The sequence below is a fragment of the Glandiceps talaboti genome, chromosome 18, assembly GCF_964340395.1.
Source record: "Glandiceps talaboti chromosome 18, keGlaTala1.1, whole genome shotgun sequence".
Lineage (NCBI taxonomy): Eukaryota > Metazoa > Hemichordata > Enteropneusta > Spengelidae > Glandiceps > Glandiceps talaboti.
Window position 1 is genome coordinate 19,811,225 of NC_135566.1, and position 18,316 is coordinate 19,829,540.

The 18,316-nt window shown below is 36.0% G+C and overlaps 1 protein-coding gene across 1 annotated transcript in view; it reads left to right on the forward strand.

The window, feature by feature from the left end:
• LOC144449627 (sodium-dependent serotonin transporter-like) overlaps positions 1-17,555 on the forward strand; it is a 36,303-nt gene extending 18,748 nt beyond the window's left edge. Inside the window, exons 5-13 of the mRNA XM_078140201.1 lie at positions 4,543-4,681; positions 7,017-7,151; positions 8,514-8,617; positions 9,076-9,200; positions 9,627-9,739; positions 12,278-12,409; positions 13,594-13,794; positions 14,292-14,459; positions 15,426-17,555. Of these exons, the coding sequence (XP_077996327.1) occupies positions 4,543-4,681; positions 7,017-7,151; positions 8,514-8,617; positions 9,076-9,200; positions 9,627-9,739; positions 12,278-12,409; positions 13,594-13,794; positions 14,292-14,459; positions 15,426-15,506 (1,198 nt within the window). The 3' untranslated portion in view covers positions 15,507-17,555. The remainder of the gene's footprint in view (positions 1-4,542; positions 4,682-7,016; positions 7,152-8,513; positions 8,618-9,075; positions 9,201-9,626; positions 9,740-12,277; positions 12,410-13,593; positions 13,795-14,291; positions 14,460-15,425) is intronic.
• Positions 17,556-18,316: the final 761 nt, after the last annotated feature.

The window sequence follows — 18,316 nt, forward strand, 5'->3', positions numbered from 1 at the left end:
ATGAATATAATTTCTTATGGACCCAAAAGTACTACGAGTCAATGTTTCAACTGGTATTGCCCACAACTATCAACAAATTCAAACAAATACTAATTCGGAAACTATCGAACATGTAAGGAAAGGGTAATGGAAGCGACGAGAAAGTGTACATTACCGCTTGGCAAGATATATATATAATCGAAGTTCAAATCAAATTAAAGTTCTCTCAATTCTTTCCATATATGAAAGCGTCATTTTCAAATAAAAGAATTGTGGGGTGGAGGGGGGGTATCGTCTTGGCTTCAAGGAAATCATTAGACTTTCGACAGTCGCTCGCGCCTTTTTTCCCTTACGTTTTATCTAAGTTTTATTAAGTCGTCGCCGCGCTCCGCTCCGGCACAACACTACTATAATCGCATACTGATATCGAGGGCCGAAGACGCTTGGGCCTTCGGCCCTCGATATCAGCATGCGATTATAGTAGTATTGCGCTGGATCGGAGCGCGGCAACGACTTAAGTTTTAAAACGTAGGGAAAAAGGCGCGAGCGACTGTCGACAGTCTAGGAAATCATCAATCTTTCATTTTCCATAAATTAACACAGTATTCGACTGCCATTTTGGATTCGAAAATGACATAAATTTATAAATAATTTTTGTCTTCCATTTCAAAAATGTACACAGTGACTCTAGCGTTTTTAAATAGATTTTAACTGAAAATTGGGATTTTCTAGAACAAAGTGATCTCAAATTTCCAAGTTGCAGATGTCATAAAATGAATGTATCATTAAAAGTCAAGCTACTGTATTCAATTTGGTTTTCACTGTAGCAAGCAGCTAACTCTATATCAAGTCTAAATGATTGAATGACGTCATCTACAATGATGACGTATTATTTTCCCTCTGAAAATTACGTTATTCAGCCTTTATCAAATGAAAGCGAAGTATTTATCCATTAGCTAATTATGATAAAGTAAACCGAAGTAGGCTGAAAAAGGGAAGTAATTTTCCCCTGACGAAAATGAAACAATTATAAAAACTGTATATTTAGGAAAAGCTTCCCCTAATAAGATTTCTATAAAGGAGTTGTCATATAAAGGGTATAGAATTGGACTTCCCATGAGGGAGTTACCGTATTTGAAATAGTAAAAAGCTCAGAGACTTTGTAGCCATGAACTGTATAAGGTCGTGCAAGCAAGGAATAGACTCTCCTTAATCAAATCACATGGTTGTTTCAAGAAATCCACAGGTATCGTATCGATTGTGATATACGCTAAGTATGTATCATATATCACCGAATTAGCTTGTCAGTGGCGAGACAATAGCGGCGATCTGATTCAACGTCGCAGTATTTCACATCAATAAATCAGCTTAACGAGTTGCCATGGAATAACGCTGATCAAAATGGACATTAGGTCGTCTTATTTCATAAAAAAATGTTCACTCTCTTTAGATAGTTATGTTTGGCCCGTCGAGCTCTTTTTGACTCAGAGTTATATGGTAATTTTGAATTCAGATCCGCAGTTAGCTGTTAAGTTATTAACGTTTCCTGCTCTCTGCCTAGTTACTTGTTGAAATGTACATGTGAAAAGGGACATCACTCGGTCTGCCCTGGTATGTCTATTTCACTACGACTCCATTTTCATTAAAGGTTAATCGTGTCGTTTGACGGGTTGCAAATCAAAGAGAATTTTGAACGGCGCGTATTAGCGTACTGAAGATTTCTTTTCCTTTTTTAGAACCAAGCATCGAACTCAAACACAGACGTACTTCGCACACATGGTTTCCATGGTTACAAGTATGACCCCCATCTTATGCCGGTCAATCAATTTCCAAAAAAAGGGTTACTTTTTTATGTTATATACATCTTTGTAGTGTGGAAGAACATTGATTAAGTAACCCAAACCGATCTGTGTTTGACAAAGAACCTAATGAAATAAAAGCAAACTACTTTGATGACGGACGATCATTATGAACGCATCACTAAATCACAAACCTTGCGAATGGGAAAACCACTGTCCTTTCTTTCCATTGATAAACGATATCGTTCGACAACTAATGCCAACGTCGAGGAGTTAATGATGTGGTTGGTAACGGAGTGAAATGATTTTAAACACGGTGACACAAATGTAGTTTATGTAAAACTTTCAAATGAGAACGCCCATTTCGTGTTCAAGACAATTGCCCCTACATCCGTTTTTTTTTTTACATAATAATGAATCAAATATAGAACTAAAGTATATGTAATAATCTGTGTAGTGGATTTCACTGCCATTTTTGTAATTATTGATTTGTAATAATTGTTTCGTAGAAATTCAAGTACACCATGTATGAAACCTTTAAAATACAGGCCATATTTCCCTCTAAATAGACGTGAACAAAAAATGATTTTTCTCAGTCTATCAATTATTTACATAATTTTATCTAAAATTAGGGTTTTTTTAGATTAGATTGTGAGAAATAATATCATTTTCATCCAACGTAAAAGAATTCGATTCAAATTGATCATATTTTTGACATTTTTCGTTTAAAATGAGTCTCAAAATACGAATGTCTGAAAGGTAGGTTAGGATTAATTTATCGTACATTTTCACAGTGCCTGTATATTATTTTCAAATTCCAATGTATTGAAATATAGCCTTACTGTACTTAATATAGTTTTTCATTAAAAGACGATTTGTTATGTCGTATTATATCCAATGGAGCATGGTAATTTGTCCATTGGCGATGCTAAATCTGTACGGTTGACAAAATCCTGATCAAAGTACAGCTTTTTCATGCACAAATCATAATGTTTCTCGAACAGCGAATTTAATTAATTGTAAGTCGATGTACTATCTCATCTCTGTTATTCAGTGCACAAGTATAGATCCACAAAGCAGCAAGCAACTAACACTGCAACAAGTCCTACATTACAATGCCCTAATATAATAGTCATATCTGTATCTGTTCTATGTATAGATCGCTTCTCGCCAATGCTATGCGAACAAATTCATTGTTTTTTACGTATGGCACACCCGGTACCGCAACTCAAATTGGTCATTCATAAATAAAAGAAAACTAACTCTGATGAAAATTTCGGCTATTTAATACTTTCATATAGTCTATAACAATCTATTAAGCGTTACATGATAAATATACAGTATAGATATAGTGTATTTATGTATATTAACACATTACATTACATTACATTGCATTATGCATGTAAATAACATTCTACATACACCATGCACACACATACATACATACATACATACATACATACATACATACATACATACATACCTACATACATACATACATACATACATACATACATACATACATACATACATACACACACACGCACGCACGCACGCACGCACGCACGCACGCACACACACACACACACACACACACACACACACACACACACACACACACATTGATTTATTCAACTGTTACAATGAAAGTTTGTAGTATACTCGGGTTTATCAAATTCTGCCAACCATTTATTTCGATTTATAAACAGTTGTAAATCAGAAAAAGGAGATTTTACGTGAACAGTTATAAAAAAGAATTCCAAATGAAAGGAAAATAACTGTAAAATTGCATCAACTAATTTCAAAATGGTAAATTATAAAAAATATACTTTTCAGGAATTATGTTATCATTATAACATCTATAGGAAAATAGCAAATGTTAACACAATTACATCAATTTTCATCACGTTATTAACATTGTGTGAACTTTTTACACTGAGTATAACAATAATTGAAAGGGTCTACAGGTAGCACTTTACGGTAAGAAATGGTGACAATTATAAATAAATTGTAGGTTATGACCCATGACCCATTAGTTAACCCAAAACGTGTCTAAATAGCACTCCACTCTGTATCAATGCACTGTAATAATTCTAAATGTGTTTGCAATAGTTATCATTGTATCTAGATCTAGTTTTCATAGTTTTCACATGCTACACAATGGCCATGGTATTTCGACATTTGCCAGTCTATCAGTCCGTATTGTTTGCAATGTTTGATTCGGAATTGCACGTTTTTTAATGTACCCTATGAATATTCATAGAAGTTTATCGATGCCACTTCAAGGTGTACGTGCTGGGAAGGAACTATAAAATACATTATGATATCATGTGTAGTTGGCGAAGCGTCGAACTTGATTTCTTTTTCTTTTTGTGTATGTAAGGTTTTGTGTACCGTTCAGTTGAAAAAAAGCCATGTTTTATTTGCCTATTTAAATATTGATATGGAAAAAAGTAATTTGTTTAAACTACAAACTAATGCCTTACTAAATTCAAGACAGCAGTGACAACTTCCAGATGCATAAACGAATCATAACGTAATTCTTTAGAGTAAGAAAATTACGTCATAGAAACAACACAAGTTTTCATATATGACAATTGAAAGTACTTCCAGCTGTTAACAAAGCATGTTGCAATAAGCTTGATTACTATTTGGGGTTTTCAACAGAATCTATCATAGTCTCAAAGTTAACTAAAATTTGCTTTGCAAAATACTAAAGATAAAGTGTACTCATACCGGTAAATTTTATCATCTCCTTTCACAGACGTAAAGTTCTACAAGCCCATCTCTCAAATGGAATTGATGATGTTGGATCAATTCGCTGGCAGCTGGCCATATGTCTTATGGCAGTCTTTATCGTTGTGTACTTCAGTCTCTGGAAAGGTATCAAGGGATCGGGAAAGGTAAGTACTCTAGGTAAACATTATCATAGGACACTAAGGCCTAACAAAAATAATTGTGTGGTTCCAATTACGCTCAATTTTAGAATAGGTGGGGTGGGTAGATTTTTTTCTTTTCTTTTCTATATATATTTTTTTTCTGCATATTTTTTCCATATGTTTTCCATATGGTCTCTCTGTGTTATTGGTTCTTCACATCAGATTTACAGCCATGATTACAGTTTGGAAGAACATATTTATATTGACTTTTTAAGTTGATGTCATTTTCCGCATCCACTGTGTCCTTCGAGACTTCCAAAATTTTGGCGATTTTATCTTTTTTTCCACAAATACGTAAAAAAAAAGTTTAGGGTCGGCGTGAAATACTAGGTGGGGTCGGATAACCGGAACCAAACAACATTTTAGGCCTACTACATCTACAAAGGTCGTGAGTCTTGTTGAACAGTAATTATTACTACAAACGTTTGGACAACTTTTACAGGAAATTTCATTTACGATTTGAGGGCCATTGAGGAGACGTTGTTATTATTTTTACAACGTACGCATGTAGTAGGCTCTTGTGCTTGACACAGCGGTGATATAGAAAGAACACGGACGCCAATTGATTGCATTTGGAAGATGTGCCACCCGACTTATTGAATTATTATTGTATTTCATCGCATGGTTTTTGACAGACTATATATATCAGCGACGGTAGCAATATTATATCCCTGCTATCTAAAGGCCACATCGTGACTTTCTTAACATTATGACCCAAACACTTGATTTCATTGTGTATACAGAATTGGTCACGTGTATAAAATGCAAACAATTTGTAAAAGATGAACAAAGACGTGGGAAGAATCGTACATTGATGAATAGTTGCCATCATTAAATTCGCGGGCTTAAATCGCAAGCAAAATGCTGTGTCTAAATTTATCATGTTTCACATATTTGACAGTTTACTCCGCGAGTCAACAGCAATTATTCAAGTTTTTGGACAAATTACGACACATTAACCGATAGTGCGAGACATAAGTAACTATGCTATGACTCAATGTTTGCTCTGCAAGCAATTATATGCTTACTGTGACAAGCGTAACTATGTTTATTCAAATTACCAAATTCGCTAGTATGCTGCGAAAGCTTCAATAAACACGTTGATATTTGCAATTCCAGCCAAGCCCTTCAAGTTCACGGACTATTTTTGTTAGCTGTGTAACACATTAATTTTTAACTTTACCGCAAGGAAATTTGTTACATAATTACCTAGACACTACGTACTTGTCATATCACGCCCTTTACATATTCTTAAATATTGGGCCTAGTCAATACAAGCCGAGTAGTGACAAAATCCCTTATGTTACGAGTATTTTCAGTATGAATCGAGAAAATGGTGAAATAGTGGTGATTCTGAACATTTTACTCATACATCGAGCATCACAGAACCAATGACGTAGACACGTATTGTTGTGACGTAGAACGACCAGAAAAAGAATTCTGCGTTTCCTATTCTAGCACGTACAGCTTTGCTTTCGCGTGGCAATAATGGCCACTATGTGATTCTTAGGGACATCTGGAGGACACCAGGTCCAGTTATGAAGGTGTTAATAATTGTGCGTTGGATAATAAAAACAACTATTTTATCAGCACAGTCTGTACTCAAACATCTCTCTTATTAATACCACCTGCCCTTCGAGTTTGATTGGGTTACAAATTGAACTGAGCTACAAATCACATAATTCATGTTGGAACCAGTTTATGGGCATTTATAGAAACGAAGAATTGCCACTGATGAGTTTCTGTTGTTTTGTTGTTGTTGTTGTTGTTGTTGTTGTTGTTGTTGTTGCTGTTGTTGTTGTTTTTTGTTTGTTTGTTTGTTTGTTTGTCTTGTTTTGTTTTGTTTTGTTTGTGGGGTTTGATGGGGGGGGGGGTTTGGGGGGGAGGTCAAATTGTGCTGGATACTGAAACATACTTAACCATCACTAGCAACTGACAGAAGTCAAACCTGGTATGAAAATTATAACTTATACATGACCTGATGGCGTAATGTTTCATTTTAAAAATGTCGCAGAAATCCTTACTATGCAATCAACAACTATGTCATAAGACAATTGTAATGTTGATCAGTGAAGACTTGCATCGACATTAACATTAGATTTGAATAGTTTAGTTGAGACTTTATGTCAGTATTTTCACATGAGTCTTGTGCCACTTTAAGTTGGCTTCCCCTTTTGAGTTTGTGGGGTAGGCATACTAATGAGAATATAAAGAAATGATGATGTTATCACTTTCTACAATTAATGTAGTATAACAGCAATTATCGATGGTGTTCACACAGATATGTTTTCTTTTGTAGGTTGTATGGGTAACGGCAACAGCGCCATACATGATATTAAGTATCTTACTGGTCCGTGGAGCAACGCTTCCTGGATCAACTGAAGGCATTCTCTACTACATAACTCCTAGATGGGAGCCGCTACTGGACACAGCGGTAAGCAGTTCTTGTTGTTTAAAAGCATGCAATCATTTTTAGAAGGCGTTTATGTGTGCTTGTGTGCCTGTTGGGGGTGGGGAGCGTGAATTTGTTAAAATCTAGCCAACTTCCCCAGTCACTGAAAATGTACGCAGCACATGTTTTATCCCTTTCTGTCGGGTGAGGGAGGGGGTTCTGTACAATTTTCCTTTAAAGTGATCATATGGATAGTCGAGAATTGGGTATTTAGTTTGGATTTTTAATTTATAAAACAATTTTATCATGGCTTCCTATTTGAAAAAATCAATGTGAAATATCATTGACCAGTCTGTGTTTGTTACTCTTAATATATTGCAAAACGTTAACGCTAAAAACAATATTTGAAAAGTTTGTTGTTGAACGTGCAATAACAAAGATGTTACACATTGCAATTTATTGAGTTACAAACAAGGCCTTGGCATATCTTGTTTCACATTGATTTCCCAAGTACGAAGCGATGATAATAATGTTTATAAATTAAGAATCCGAAATAAATGCCCAGTCCTCATCCATATGGCCACTTTGAGATCGTATTTGTATCAATTTAATAATATTATCATTGCTAAAAGTAAGAATTGATAAATGGATAGCTCTACAAAAGCAAAAAGAATGGTTAACCAGACATATGCTCTTTGGTATTCGTTCGGTTCTGATCGAAAATGGGACTATATACTTACTTGCTCATTAGAAGCATTACTACTTTAAAAGGCGATGTGTCAAACTAATAGACCGGGCGACATACATTACTGTGTGGAGACGACAAATAATTAGGCCGTCACTGTCATCGATTCCTAGTCATCCTCTCAGTTTTCTAACCTGTATTCAAATCTAGTATCTTTGTGAACTAAAACTGAACAAACTTCAAATCATATATAGTTTCCCAACTTTGATATTGAATTATCAAAATTTCGTTTTAATCCTGTCTAGAGATTTGTGTATATTTCGTTTTTATGATGGCCAAATCCTATAATGTATTGCAAAATCCGAAAGGTTCATTTTTAACCTGCAACTTTGGGAGAAGTTATGGCTTCACATACACGACAGATGAATATGGTAATCTTTTGAAATAGAGGCCCATGTAACGAATCACTGTGTAGAACAATATGTTTGTTGATTACCACCAATCAGGATTAGCCGTTTAATTAGGATCAGCCATACATTGCAATCGGTTTGCCGTGTCATCAAAATTCAAGATGGTAGCACCATGAATTGAATGTTACTTCCAGGCCATAGAGATCATATCAAAAATAACTAAGAACGACTAAAACGTTTGTAAATATGACGGTCTTAATACCTGGCTTTAACTCCTATGTTTGCCTTTTCATGTTGCCATGACTACAGGTGTGGATAGATGCTGCGGTACAGATCTTCTTCTCTCTTGGTCCAGGGTTTGGTGTAATTCTAGCCCTAGCCAGCTATAATAAATTCAATAACAATTGCTACAGGTATGTATTTCCTTGTCTTCTTTCATTGCCTATCATAATTTTGCAACATCAACATGCTTTCTATAAGAACCTGTCAAATGACTATATGTCCATTCTCACTGCACATCCATCTATGTTGATGGCAAATTATGTATACATGCATTCTCACTTTGGAGCGAAGGGGCTTTCTTCTATAGGTCTAGCCCATCAGCCTAGCTTCATACATTTAACTTTCTACGTGAATTAACAACCTGTGTACATGTACAGATCGACCAACCAATAAACAGACAGACAGACAGACAGACAGACAGACAGACAGACAGACAGACAGACAGACAGACAGATAGATTAACAAGCTTAAGATCATTTATAACAACTGACGGACGGACTCCTAGTAGTCTTAAAATACTTCTTATTCACTGAAATGTTGACTGAAAACTAGGTCCCTGTTGACTATACGTTTCTGTTTTCTTTTTCAGAGATGCCTTAGTCACCAGTAGTATTAATTGTCTGACAAGTTTTATGTCTGGCTTTGTTATATTTTCTGTCCTTGGATTTATGGCCCACAAACAAAATGCCGATGTGTCCGAGGTGGCGACAGACGGTAAGAAGTCACCATGTATCATTTTTCAGTCTTTGCAGCATGCGTAATCTAAGGCCATGAAAACATGCGACTTCTTCAGATGCAAGCTTAGTGTTATGATACTTGTGTGTAGTTGTTGGCAAATTAATAAACTTTAGCTATTTTAGTCATCTTAATTCGGAAGACGCCATATTGTTGAGGGGGGGGGGGGGCATCGTGAATGTATACCGACATCATGAAACATAAATGAACAAATTTAACTGAGCTGTTCAAGATCGGGGATAGATTTTTACACCAACGAATGACATCAGTGTACTTGATTTGAAATTGAGAGAGATGGAATCAGTGTGATTCTAGTAATATAAGTTCAAAGTTTAAAGTTCAAAGTTGAAAGGAAATCATATATCATTTTCCTCTAAAGTGTCACCATTCTATATTTTCAACCAGGTCCCGGGCTTGTGTTCGTCGTTTACCCAGAAGCTATTGCGCAGATGCCGGGATCTACATTTTGGGCTATAATTTTCTTTTTTATGTTGATTACTCTTGGTCTGGACAGCACGGTAAGTACTATGGGTCTAGAAAGCACGGTAAGTACTCTTGGTTTGGACAGCACGGTAAGTACTCTGGGTCTGGACAGCACGGTAAGTACTCTGGGTCTGGACAGCACGGTAAGTACTCTGGGTCTGGACAGCACGGTAAGTACTCTGGGTCTGGACAGCACGGTAAGTACTCTGGGTCTGGACAGCACGGTAAGTACTCTGGGTCTGGACAGCACTGTAAGTACTATGGGTCTAGAAAGCACGGTAAGTACTCTTGGTCTGGACAGCACGGTAAGTACTCTGGGTCTGGACAGCACGGTAAGTACTCTGGGTCTGGACAGCACGGTAAGTACTCTTGGTTTGGACAGCACGGTAAGTACTATGGGTCTAGAAAGCACGGTAAGTACTCTGGGTCTGGACAGCACGGTAAGTACTCAGGGTCCGGACAGCACGGTAAGTACTCTGGGTTTGGACAGCACGGTAAGCCGAAAGAAGCACATTTATTTCTACGTGATAAAACTTTCCTTTAAAATTAAAGGCAGATAAATCATTGGTTCCCACTTTTCATTACACCATGCACGAGCCAGGTTCAACAAAAAAATGTGGAATAAATACTTTGGTCGTTCTACGTCACGACAATGTGCGACTGTGTCCGAAATATGAGTCAAAATGCTCAAAATTGCCATTACTTTCCCCGATTTATTTGTATAGTACTAGCGATGGTTACTCCCCAATGTTACTCTTTATTCAGCCGGAAAATAAATTTAAGGGTTGCCACTCGTATTTTCCTTGGCTGGACGAAAATTATTTGGGAATAGTATCTTATTTTACGACACTTTCTTTTGTAAACCAAAATTTGAAACTGACATCATCATCATCATCATCATCATCATCATCATCATCATCATCATCATCATCATCATCATCATCATCATCATCACTACCCTCACTCTGCATCTACTCGGGATAAACGATAGCCAAAATCACCACTTTTACGTCACATTTTTTTAAATCTAGTCCATGTTCCACCTGCTCAATCTCAAATTTATGACCCTGATATAGGTTGTCGACGGCTTCATTAACAAGATAAGAGTAATGAGTACAATAGACTAGCCACAAAACCAACAAACACTTAATACGTCCATCTCATAAATACAGCCAAACGACCAAAGTAAATTCTAAACATTATCAAATAGTACAGAACCGACAGGGAAATAGGGAAAAAATCTTAACCGTCTAATTTTGTAATTCAAATTACTTAATAGGGGATTGTTCCAAAGAGGAAACTTTTCCATTAAGTATCCAGTCACGTGGTATCCTTAGTTTGTACCTTGTAAGACCGCTTTTTACAACAGCTAATGAAATTGGACTGTAGGGCCATACGTAGTGTATAAATCGATAGAGCCTATTGGGAGTTTGCCAACCATAAGGAAACATGAAGGAAACGTTGCTATTAAATACACCATAAATATTCATAAATGTGGAAAACCAAGAGAAAGAGCACAAAATAAAGAACTATTCAATCACAGTTGGTGGTGGTTAACGTTGATGAGGTAACCATGGCAACGTCTGATCTGAGACGACCTGTTGCATTCGATGGAGCAATACCGGAAGTGTGTACACGTCATTACGTCAAACTCAGTTCTTATCATGAGCGCCGTGATTCCGTTTTTTTTCTTTGGCAAAGTGGAGGGCTGGATTTAGTGAAAGTATATGTTTCTTAGAAAAAGACATTACAAGGTGACTTGCGTCTGAATACTTGTACTCGTTTGACAGTAATGGCATACTACGCAATAACGATGAGGCATCGACGCTTCACAACGTTTCTATATAAGCAGTGCTTCAATTTGCATCCGAAAAGGGTAGTAAAACAAATATATTAAAAGAACCATTACCTGAGTCACAGACACACACACAGACATCCCCACCCCAACACACATACACACACCACATACATACTCTTACACACTAACCTAAACTGTGATACGTTAAAAAAAATATTTCTTTCAAATTTGCAAAAAAAAATCCATTTATTTTGGTATTTTTCGTTGCATAATAATTATTTGACTTCATGTAGACACAAACTATAAATGTATTATTTCATAAAAGAGTATCATTTATTATCGAAACAAATATAGCTATTGTATTTATTATCATATACCTATACCCAGATCAATCATACTTTATGACGTTTAACGCAAAATATCACTTCTGGTGTAGGACGTTAAACGTCATGATATTCACGTTACACGTCATCTCATTGGACAAGACATGGCAATGTTTCACTACATCATATCATGTCATGTCATATATAATATCATATATCATATCATATATCATATCATATCATATCATATCATATCATATATCATATCATATCATATCATATATCATATATCATATACTATATTATATCATATCATGTCATATAACATATCATATATCATGTATCATATCATATCATATCATATCTTAAGTCATATCTTATCATTGTATTCAATCTCTCTAAACCATACAATTAACAAATTTCTTATAATTTTCTTTTTGATTTGTCTAAAGTTTGGTGGATTAGAAGCAATAATCACAGCATTTTGTGACGAATTTCCAAAGACAATCGGAAAGAATCGTGAGATATTCGTTGGTGTTCTCATATGCTGTTGTTACCTTGGAGCACTGTCCACAACAACATTCGTAAGTACAGCTAGTTGATAATATAAAAAAAACCCACAGTAGTATCTAACTGAAAGTGTTCCAGAAATCGAATCTTGACATTGTGTATACCTGGTTAGTGGAATACGCTGATTGAAAGTTTAACAGATGAACTTTTTATTTTTTTTATTAATGTTATCTATGTTTATTACACCGCGACATTCTTACACAAGCTGTCATTGGTCAGAATCGAATCACATGATCTTCTTTAAATAGACTATTGCCCGCGCGGTGATATTGCCCGCGCGTGCAAAGACTAATGCCCGGCACTATTGCCCGCTGAAGTTGTTTCGACTGTTGCGCTTCTCTTATGCGCATGTTTTCCATTGTTGCGCGTTCGAGGTGACAAATTAACTACATGGAGACACAACAGTTTATTTCTTGCAGAAATTTTAATAAATATAATTTCAGATTAGCCGTGGGGACACTCGATCTCCTACAAATAATATCGGCCATGTCCATATTAGATGTTTATATGCAAGTACAATTTTGAAATGCGTCATCAAAGAGAAACTTTTCTTCAATCGATGACGAATGATGACGAATGAAGAGTAGCTTTTTGAATGACTGGACCAATGAGTGTACGGTGTGATAAAATTGATAACATGCGCTCGGGCAATATCGTAATTAGTGTCTGCCTCGAGCTGGCACTCTTTACCAACATTTTTGATAATATCCTCGCCTTCGGCTCGGGCATCATCAAAAATTTGGTAAAGAGTGCCAACCCTTGTGCAGGCACTAAATTGTGATATTGCCCTCGCTGGCATGTGTTATTATCTAAACCATTCTTTCTTGCAGTCAACAATATTAAAATATAACCTAATCGGAAATTCGTCTGACCATCAAACTGAATTAAAAGACATTGATAGCTAGTTCGAATTCACGGCAGTCCACCTTGCACCTTAGTCCAGACTAGTTGTTTATTATACGTCAACTATTTTATTTTTACGTGGTATTAAATAAATGCATATCTTAGTACTTCGTATACGCACATTTCCCAATATACACTGTATTGCCGGGTTTTTTTTTTCAAAATTCGAAAACAAGTTTTGATACAAGTTTACACCCGTGAGTAGGAATTATCATGTCATCATATTTGACGAGAAATAACGGGTTTTTTTCTCACGACATCTATGATATAAATTATATTTGACTGTGTTTATTAGGGTGGACAGTGGATTATCCATTTACTAACAGAAATGGGTAGTGGTGTATCCCTCCTCGTCATCGTCTTCTTAGAAGCTGTCGTCATTTCCTGGTTCTACGGCGCTGACAGATTTGCTGAAGAAATCAAACTCATGTTGGGATTCAAACCTGGTATTTTCTGGACGATATGCTGGCGGTTTATCAGCCCAATTTTCCTCCTGGTAAGAAACGATAGCCACATACAATTCAAATTTCCTTTCTTCATGTCCGTCCGTCCGTCTGTATGTATGTATGTATGTATGTATGTATGTATGTATGTATGTATGTATGTATGTATGTATGTATGTATGTATGTATGTATGTATGTATGTATGGGTGGGTGGGTAAGTGGGTGGGTGGATGAGTGAGTGAGTGAGTGAGTGAGTGAGTGAGTGAGTGAGTGAGTGAGTGAGTGAGTGAGTGAGTGAGTGGGCTAGCGAGTGATGAGTGGGTGATCATACAGTATTCTTTATAGTTCTTTGTATTTTTGCTGTTTGATTCTTAACCTTAATCCAAAACGAAAGTCTACAGAAATACAAATGTCTTAACCTTTATACCAGTAAAGGTCACAAGAAAAGATGAACAACATTTCCGTGTTATTGTTACTACACGTGTGACAATTTGATGATGACGTGACAAATTACCGTCTCAATTGTTCTTCATCTTCATCTTCGTTTAGTTCATAATCATTATGACTATCATCACCTGGAGACCGTTGGAATTCCAAGGATACATCTATCCTACCTGGTCAATTGGCATTGGCTGGCTGATGGCACTTTCCTCTATCATTCTCATTCCTATTTATGCTGTCTATAGAATCATCATCACCCCTGGAACGTTCAAAGAGGTGAGATTTATATGTCTGACGTAGGCATAGTTCTCTTTTAAGGAATACTTTCCTGTTTACTAAGATCTCACAATGAGTAGGTGAATGGAAACCGAACCGTATTTCACCATAACAAGCTTACGAACTTGTAACATTTTGCATGAAACTGTCCATCAAAACAGAGTCTTCCCGAATACTCTGTATGCGTGGTTCTGTTATATTTTCTTGCAGATATATTATAAAAACAGAAGTAAGTCAGAAAGTAGCTTGTATCAAAGGAGAAACTGTTATTTTGAGTGCAAGAGACTATGTTTTCTTGACTAAATGCCATCTACTGCTGGCTATGTACGGAAGTTTGAATAGCGTGGTGACAGGCTCGTGACGGTTCTGTTACGATTGAGGAGTTCAGCTTCAATGAACAGGAGCATAGTGCAACTAGTTCGTAAATTTTGAACACACCGTGACCAATAGAAGGCGCTCTTTACTCAAAATCTGCCAGTCTTTGAGACTGAATGAAAATAGAGTTCTTAGTTACCCTTTTTTGCACCAAAGGCCACGTCTTCGTGTAATATATATATATATATATATATATATATATATATATATATATATATATATATATATATATATATATATATATATATATATATATCAGTATCAGTTTCACTCTGTTGCGATCATCTGACGACTAACGATAACCTGTGTATCTTGCTCGATACTGTGTTATCTATACCACTCTACATAGATATATATACTCCAGCATAGACAGTTTATATATAGTTTATGTTCATATATATATATATATATATATATATATATATATATATATATATATATATATATATATATATATATATATATATATATATACATGTGTTATGCTGTTTCTGCATCACCACTTTCAATATTAATTGAAATAGTAAATTATATTACAAGACAAAAAACCTCCTAAACCTGTAATTTACTCTTTTTTTTGTATTTCAACAGCGAGTGATGACATCCTTAAGACCCGAGACTGATGCTCCATGGCGTGGTCGTGAGCAGTATGCTATGAACAGTTACTTGTAATCACATTCATGTCGTCACGTGGTCAACAGTTGCCGCGTTAAACGAGACCGTGAAAGCACACAAGGAAGAAGTAACAGTGAGAAACCACATATAAGAAAGAGTAGTTTGAAGTAACATATAAAGTGTAGTTGACAGAATCTGCAGAATGGATTGGATATTGATATTTATTTGGATGACTTAGTGTTCTGGAAAAAGTGATAACCAGGTGGAAATTGAAGAAAAGTTGTAGGTCAGGTCAGAAGACATTGTGTCACAGAGACTGAAACATGTCTGTCACTCACTCCCTTTTGGCAGCTGTGATGAAACGCTCAGTTGAATTAAACTGGCAATGCATTTCCGATAAAGACGTATTTTTCCAACTTTGAGCTCGTGTCATTTCATTGTGTCTAACTTAGAACAACATTTCCAAATACCGACCGCCACAACAAATTATTTCAGGAAACATAGAGCTAACGTGTAGGTGTGTGACTAACGGAAGTGACGTATAAATATGTAAGCTTCGAGATTGGTCAAAATTATGCACTCGTGCAGTCTTCAGTCAGATAACCCGACATGGTTAGAGACTTGCATGATCAAACCGGAAATGGCGTTTATAGTGGAAGCAGCAATGTTGACACACGTTGTAGCATAGAAGAGGCAATATTGTCAGATTTTAAAATATCCAAATTATGTTCAAGTTTTAATAACCTATACGTAAATACATGTCACAATGAATGAAACTGTAATAGTCTCCAAATTCTCTACAGAACCTAAAAGGAACCTGTCTTTTTTCTACCTGTCTATCTTCCAAACAAACCACTGTTCGAGGTCAAATACCTCGTTTTCTGATAAGGCCTAAATACTAAATGTCATATCCATTGAGATTATGCCAAAGGCGTATAGAATATTTCACTTTGCTCCAAAAAAATGTTAGCATGAGTTTGTAGCAGTGGCCTGAGGATACTCCATCTTCCTTTGAAATGGAATCTGGTGCAACGACTTGAACGGCCTTACCTGAAGAACTAGGTTGGTAGTAATAGTTCACATTTTAACGATAATGCATGTTATGACCCTGTTCCCAGGTATCTGTAAAATTGACGGTCTTTGGACCAATTGTAAAATTGTTATAAATGTTGTCACAGTCTTTGAATAAACTAGATTTTGTCATTCAAGTAGATCTTGGCGTTTTTAGAAAGAAGATAATTTTCAGTATGTTGTAAGCTTATACATATGTGTCTTTGAATACATGCACCTGAGAGAGAATATTCTTGCACTTTTTATCACTTTATAGACGGTAATAATCTACCGTAACTATCCTCCATGATCACGAAGAGAATTTTGTGAATAAATTACCAAATTCCGGTATTTTGTAGTTATGTGTTATAATGTTGGATACAGTATAAGTTAATTGTATTGTAAAAAGCGAATTGCTGTGTACAAAAAAAAATCCACAACAACATCAAAATGGCGGCGATGCATGACGACCGCCCTCTAGCGTTTTTGATTAACAGTTCTACTGTACCTTTGTCTTTAGGTTGAATTTTTCATGATTGTGACCACAGCACGAACTTTGCATTCACGAGCACAGTTTGGAGTACAATGTGCTTCACTTTCAAGAATTGACAGCGTGTGTTAAAAGTTGTTCATAAATGATATCAAAATATTTCATCTAAATTTGTTGATTCACTGTAATACTGAGTGTAAATTGTAAACACTTTATTGAAATTACATATATCAATTGGTAAAATTGTAGAAAGACAGTGTGATGACGTCATTTCTGTAAATAGAGTGAATTTTAATTGTGATGATCGTAAAGATCAATTCTATTATTGTAATTATTGAAAATGATGAAATTATTCATAATTTGGCAAATACATGTGCCTTTTACGTCACAACATATGTGTACATTGTATTTCACAATACGGAAGTGTATCATTAGCAATAAAAAAAACATTGACGAGTGTCCATAGCAAAGTCACTTTGTGATATTTTGCCATCTCTTGGCCCTGAGCCTGGTGTAAATCATGATACCGTTCCAAAATTTGTGTAAATAAATCTAAATGTCTTAAAACGCCATATTCATGTCGTCATTATTATTCATATTGTTGATGAAAATCTAAATTAATTATATTTAGATTTACAAATTATACAGGTTACAGCCCGCTTCGGAGTGTCAAATAAGGGCGTAGATCGCCCGTGATCAGCGTGCGAAATTAACACCGGTCCTTCGGCCCGAGACCAACAGATTTCCGTTCGGACTGACAGTTTTTCAGAATTACAACAACTTATCGGTCCTTATGACCAAGGGAGTAAATAATAACATTTATTCAAAGATTGATCCAATTTCACCTACATGAATCTGATCTTGTGTTACCTATTTTACTCTCGACATCTCGTTCAAGTCAAGCGACACATATCTAGCTCGCTACATGTTGTTGTCAATGTTGATATCATGTCAAGATGACGAAGCATACAGCATATACTTTATGAAATTATGTTAGCAAACAAATGATTGGCTGAATTTCTCTAATTATTTGTGTCTTGACTAATAAGAACGTCTTAGACATTCAGACTCAGTTTACGCCCATTCAGCGCTTGAATTGCGTCTTTTTCCGCCATGATATCGTAATCATTTAATCATTGTTGTAAAGTTTACTGTTCGAAGTGTATGAAACTTTTAACACGTTTGAGACAGTTCCACGTTGTATTTGTAAAGTACGTGGCGATATTTAGAAGGCGGCAATGAGCTTCCGAAGAAGAAGACGAAACAGACACTGCTGTTTTAAAGGCTGGTATTAAAGCCGGTAAATGTTAGCAGGTTTCCCGATCAA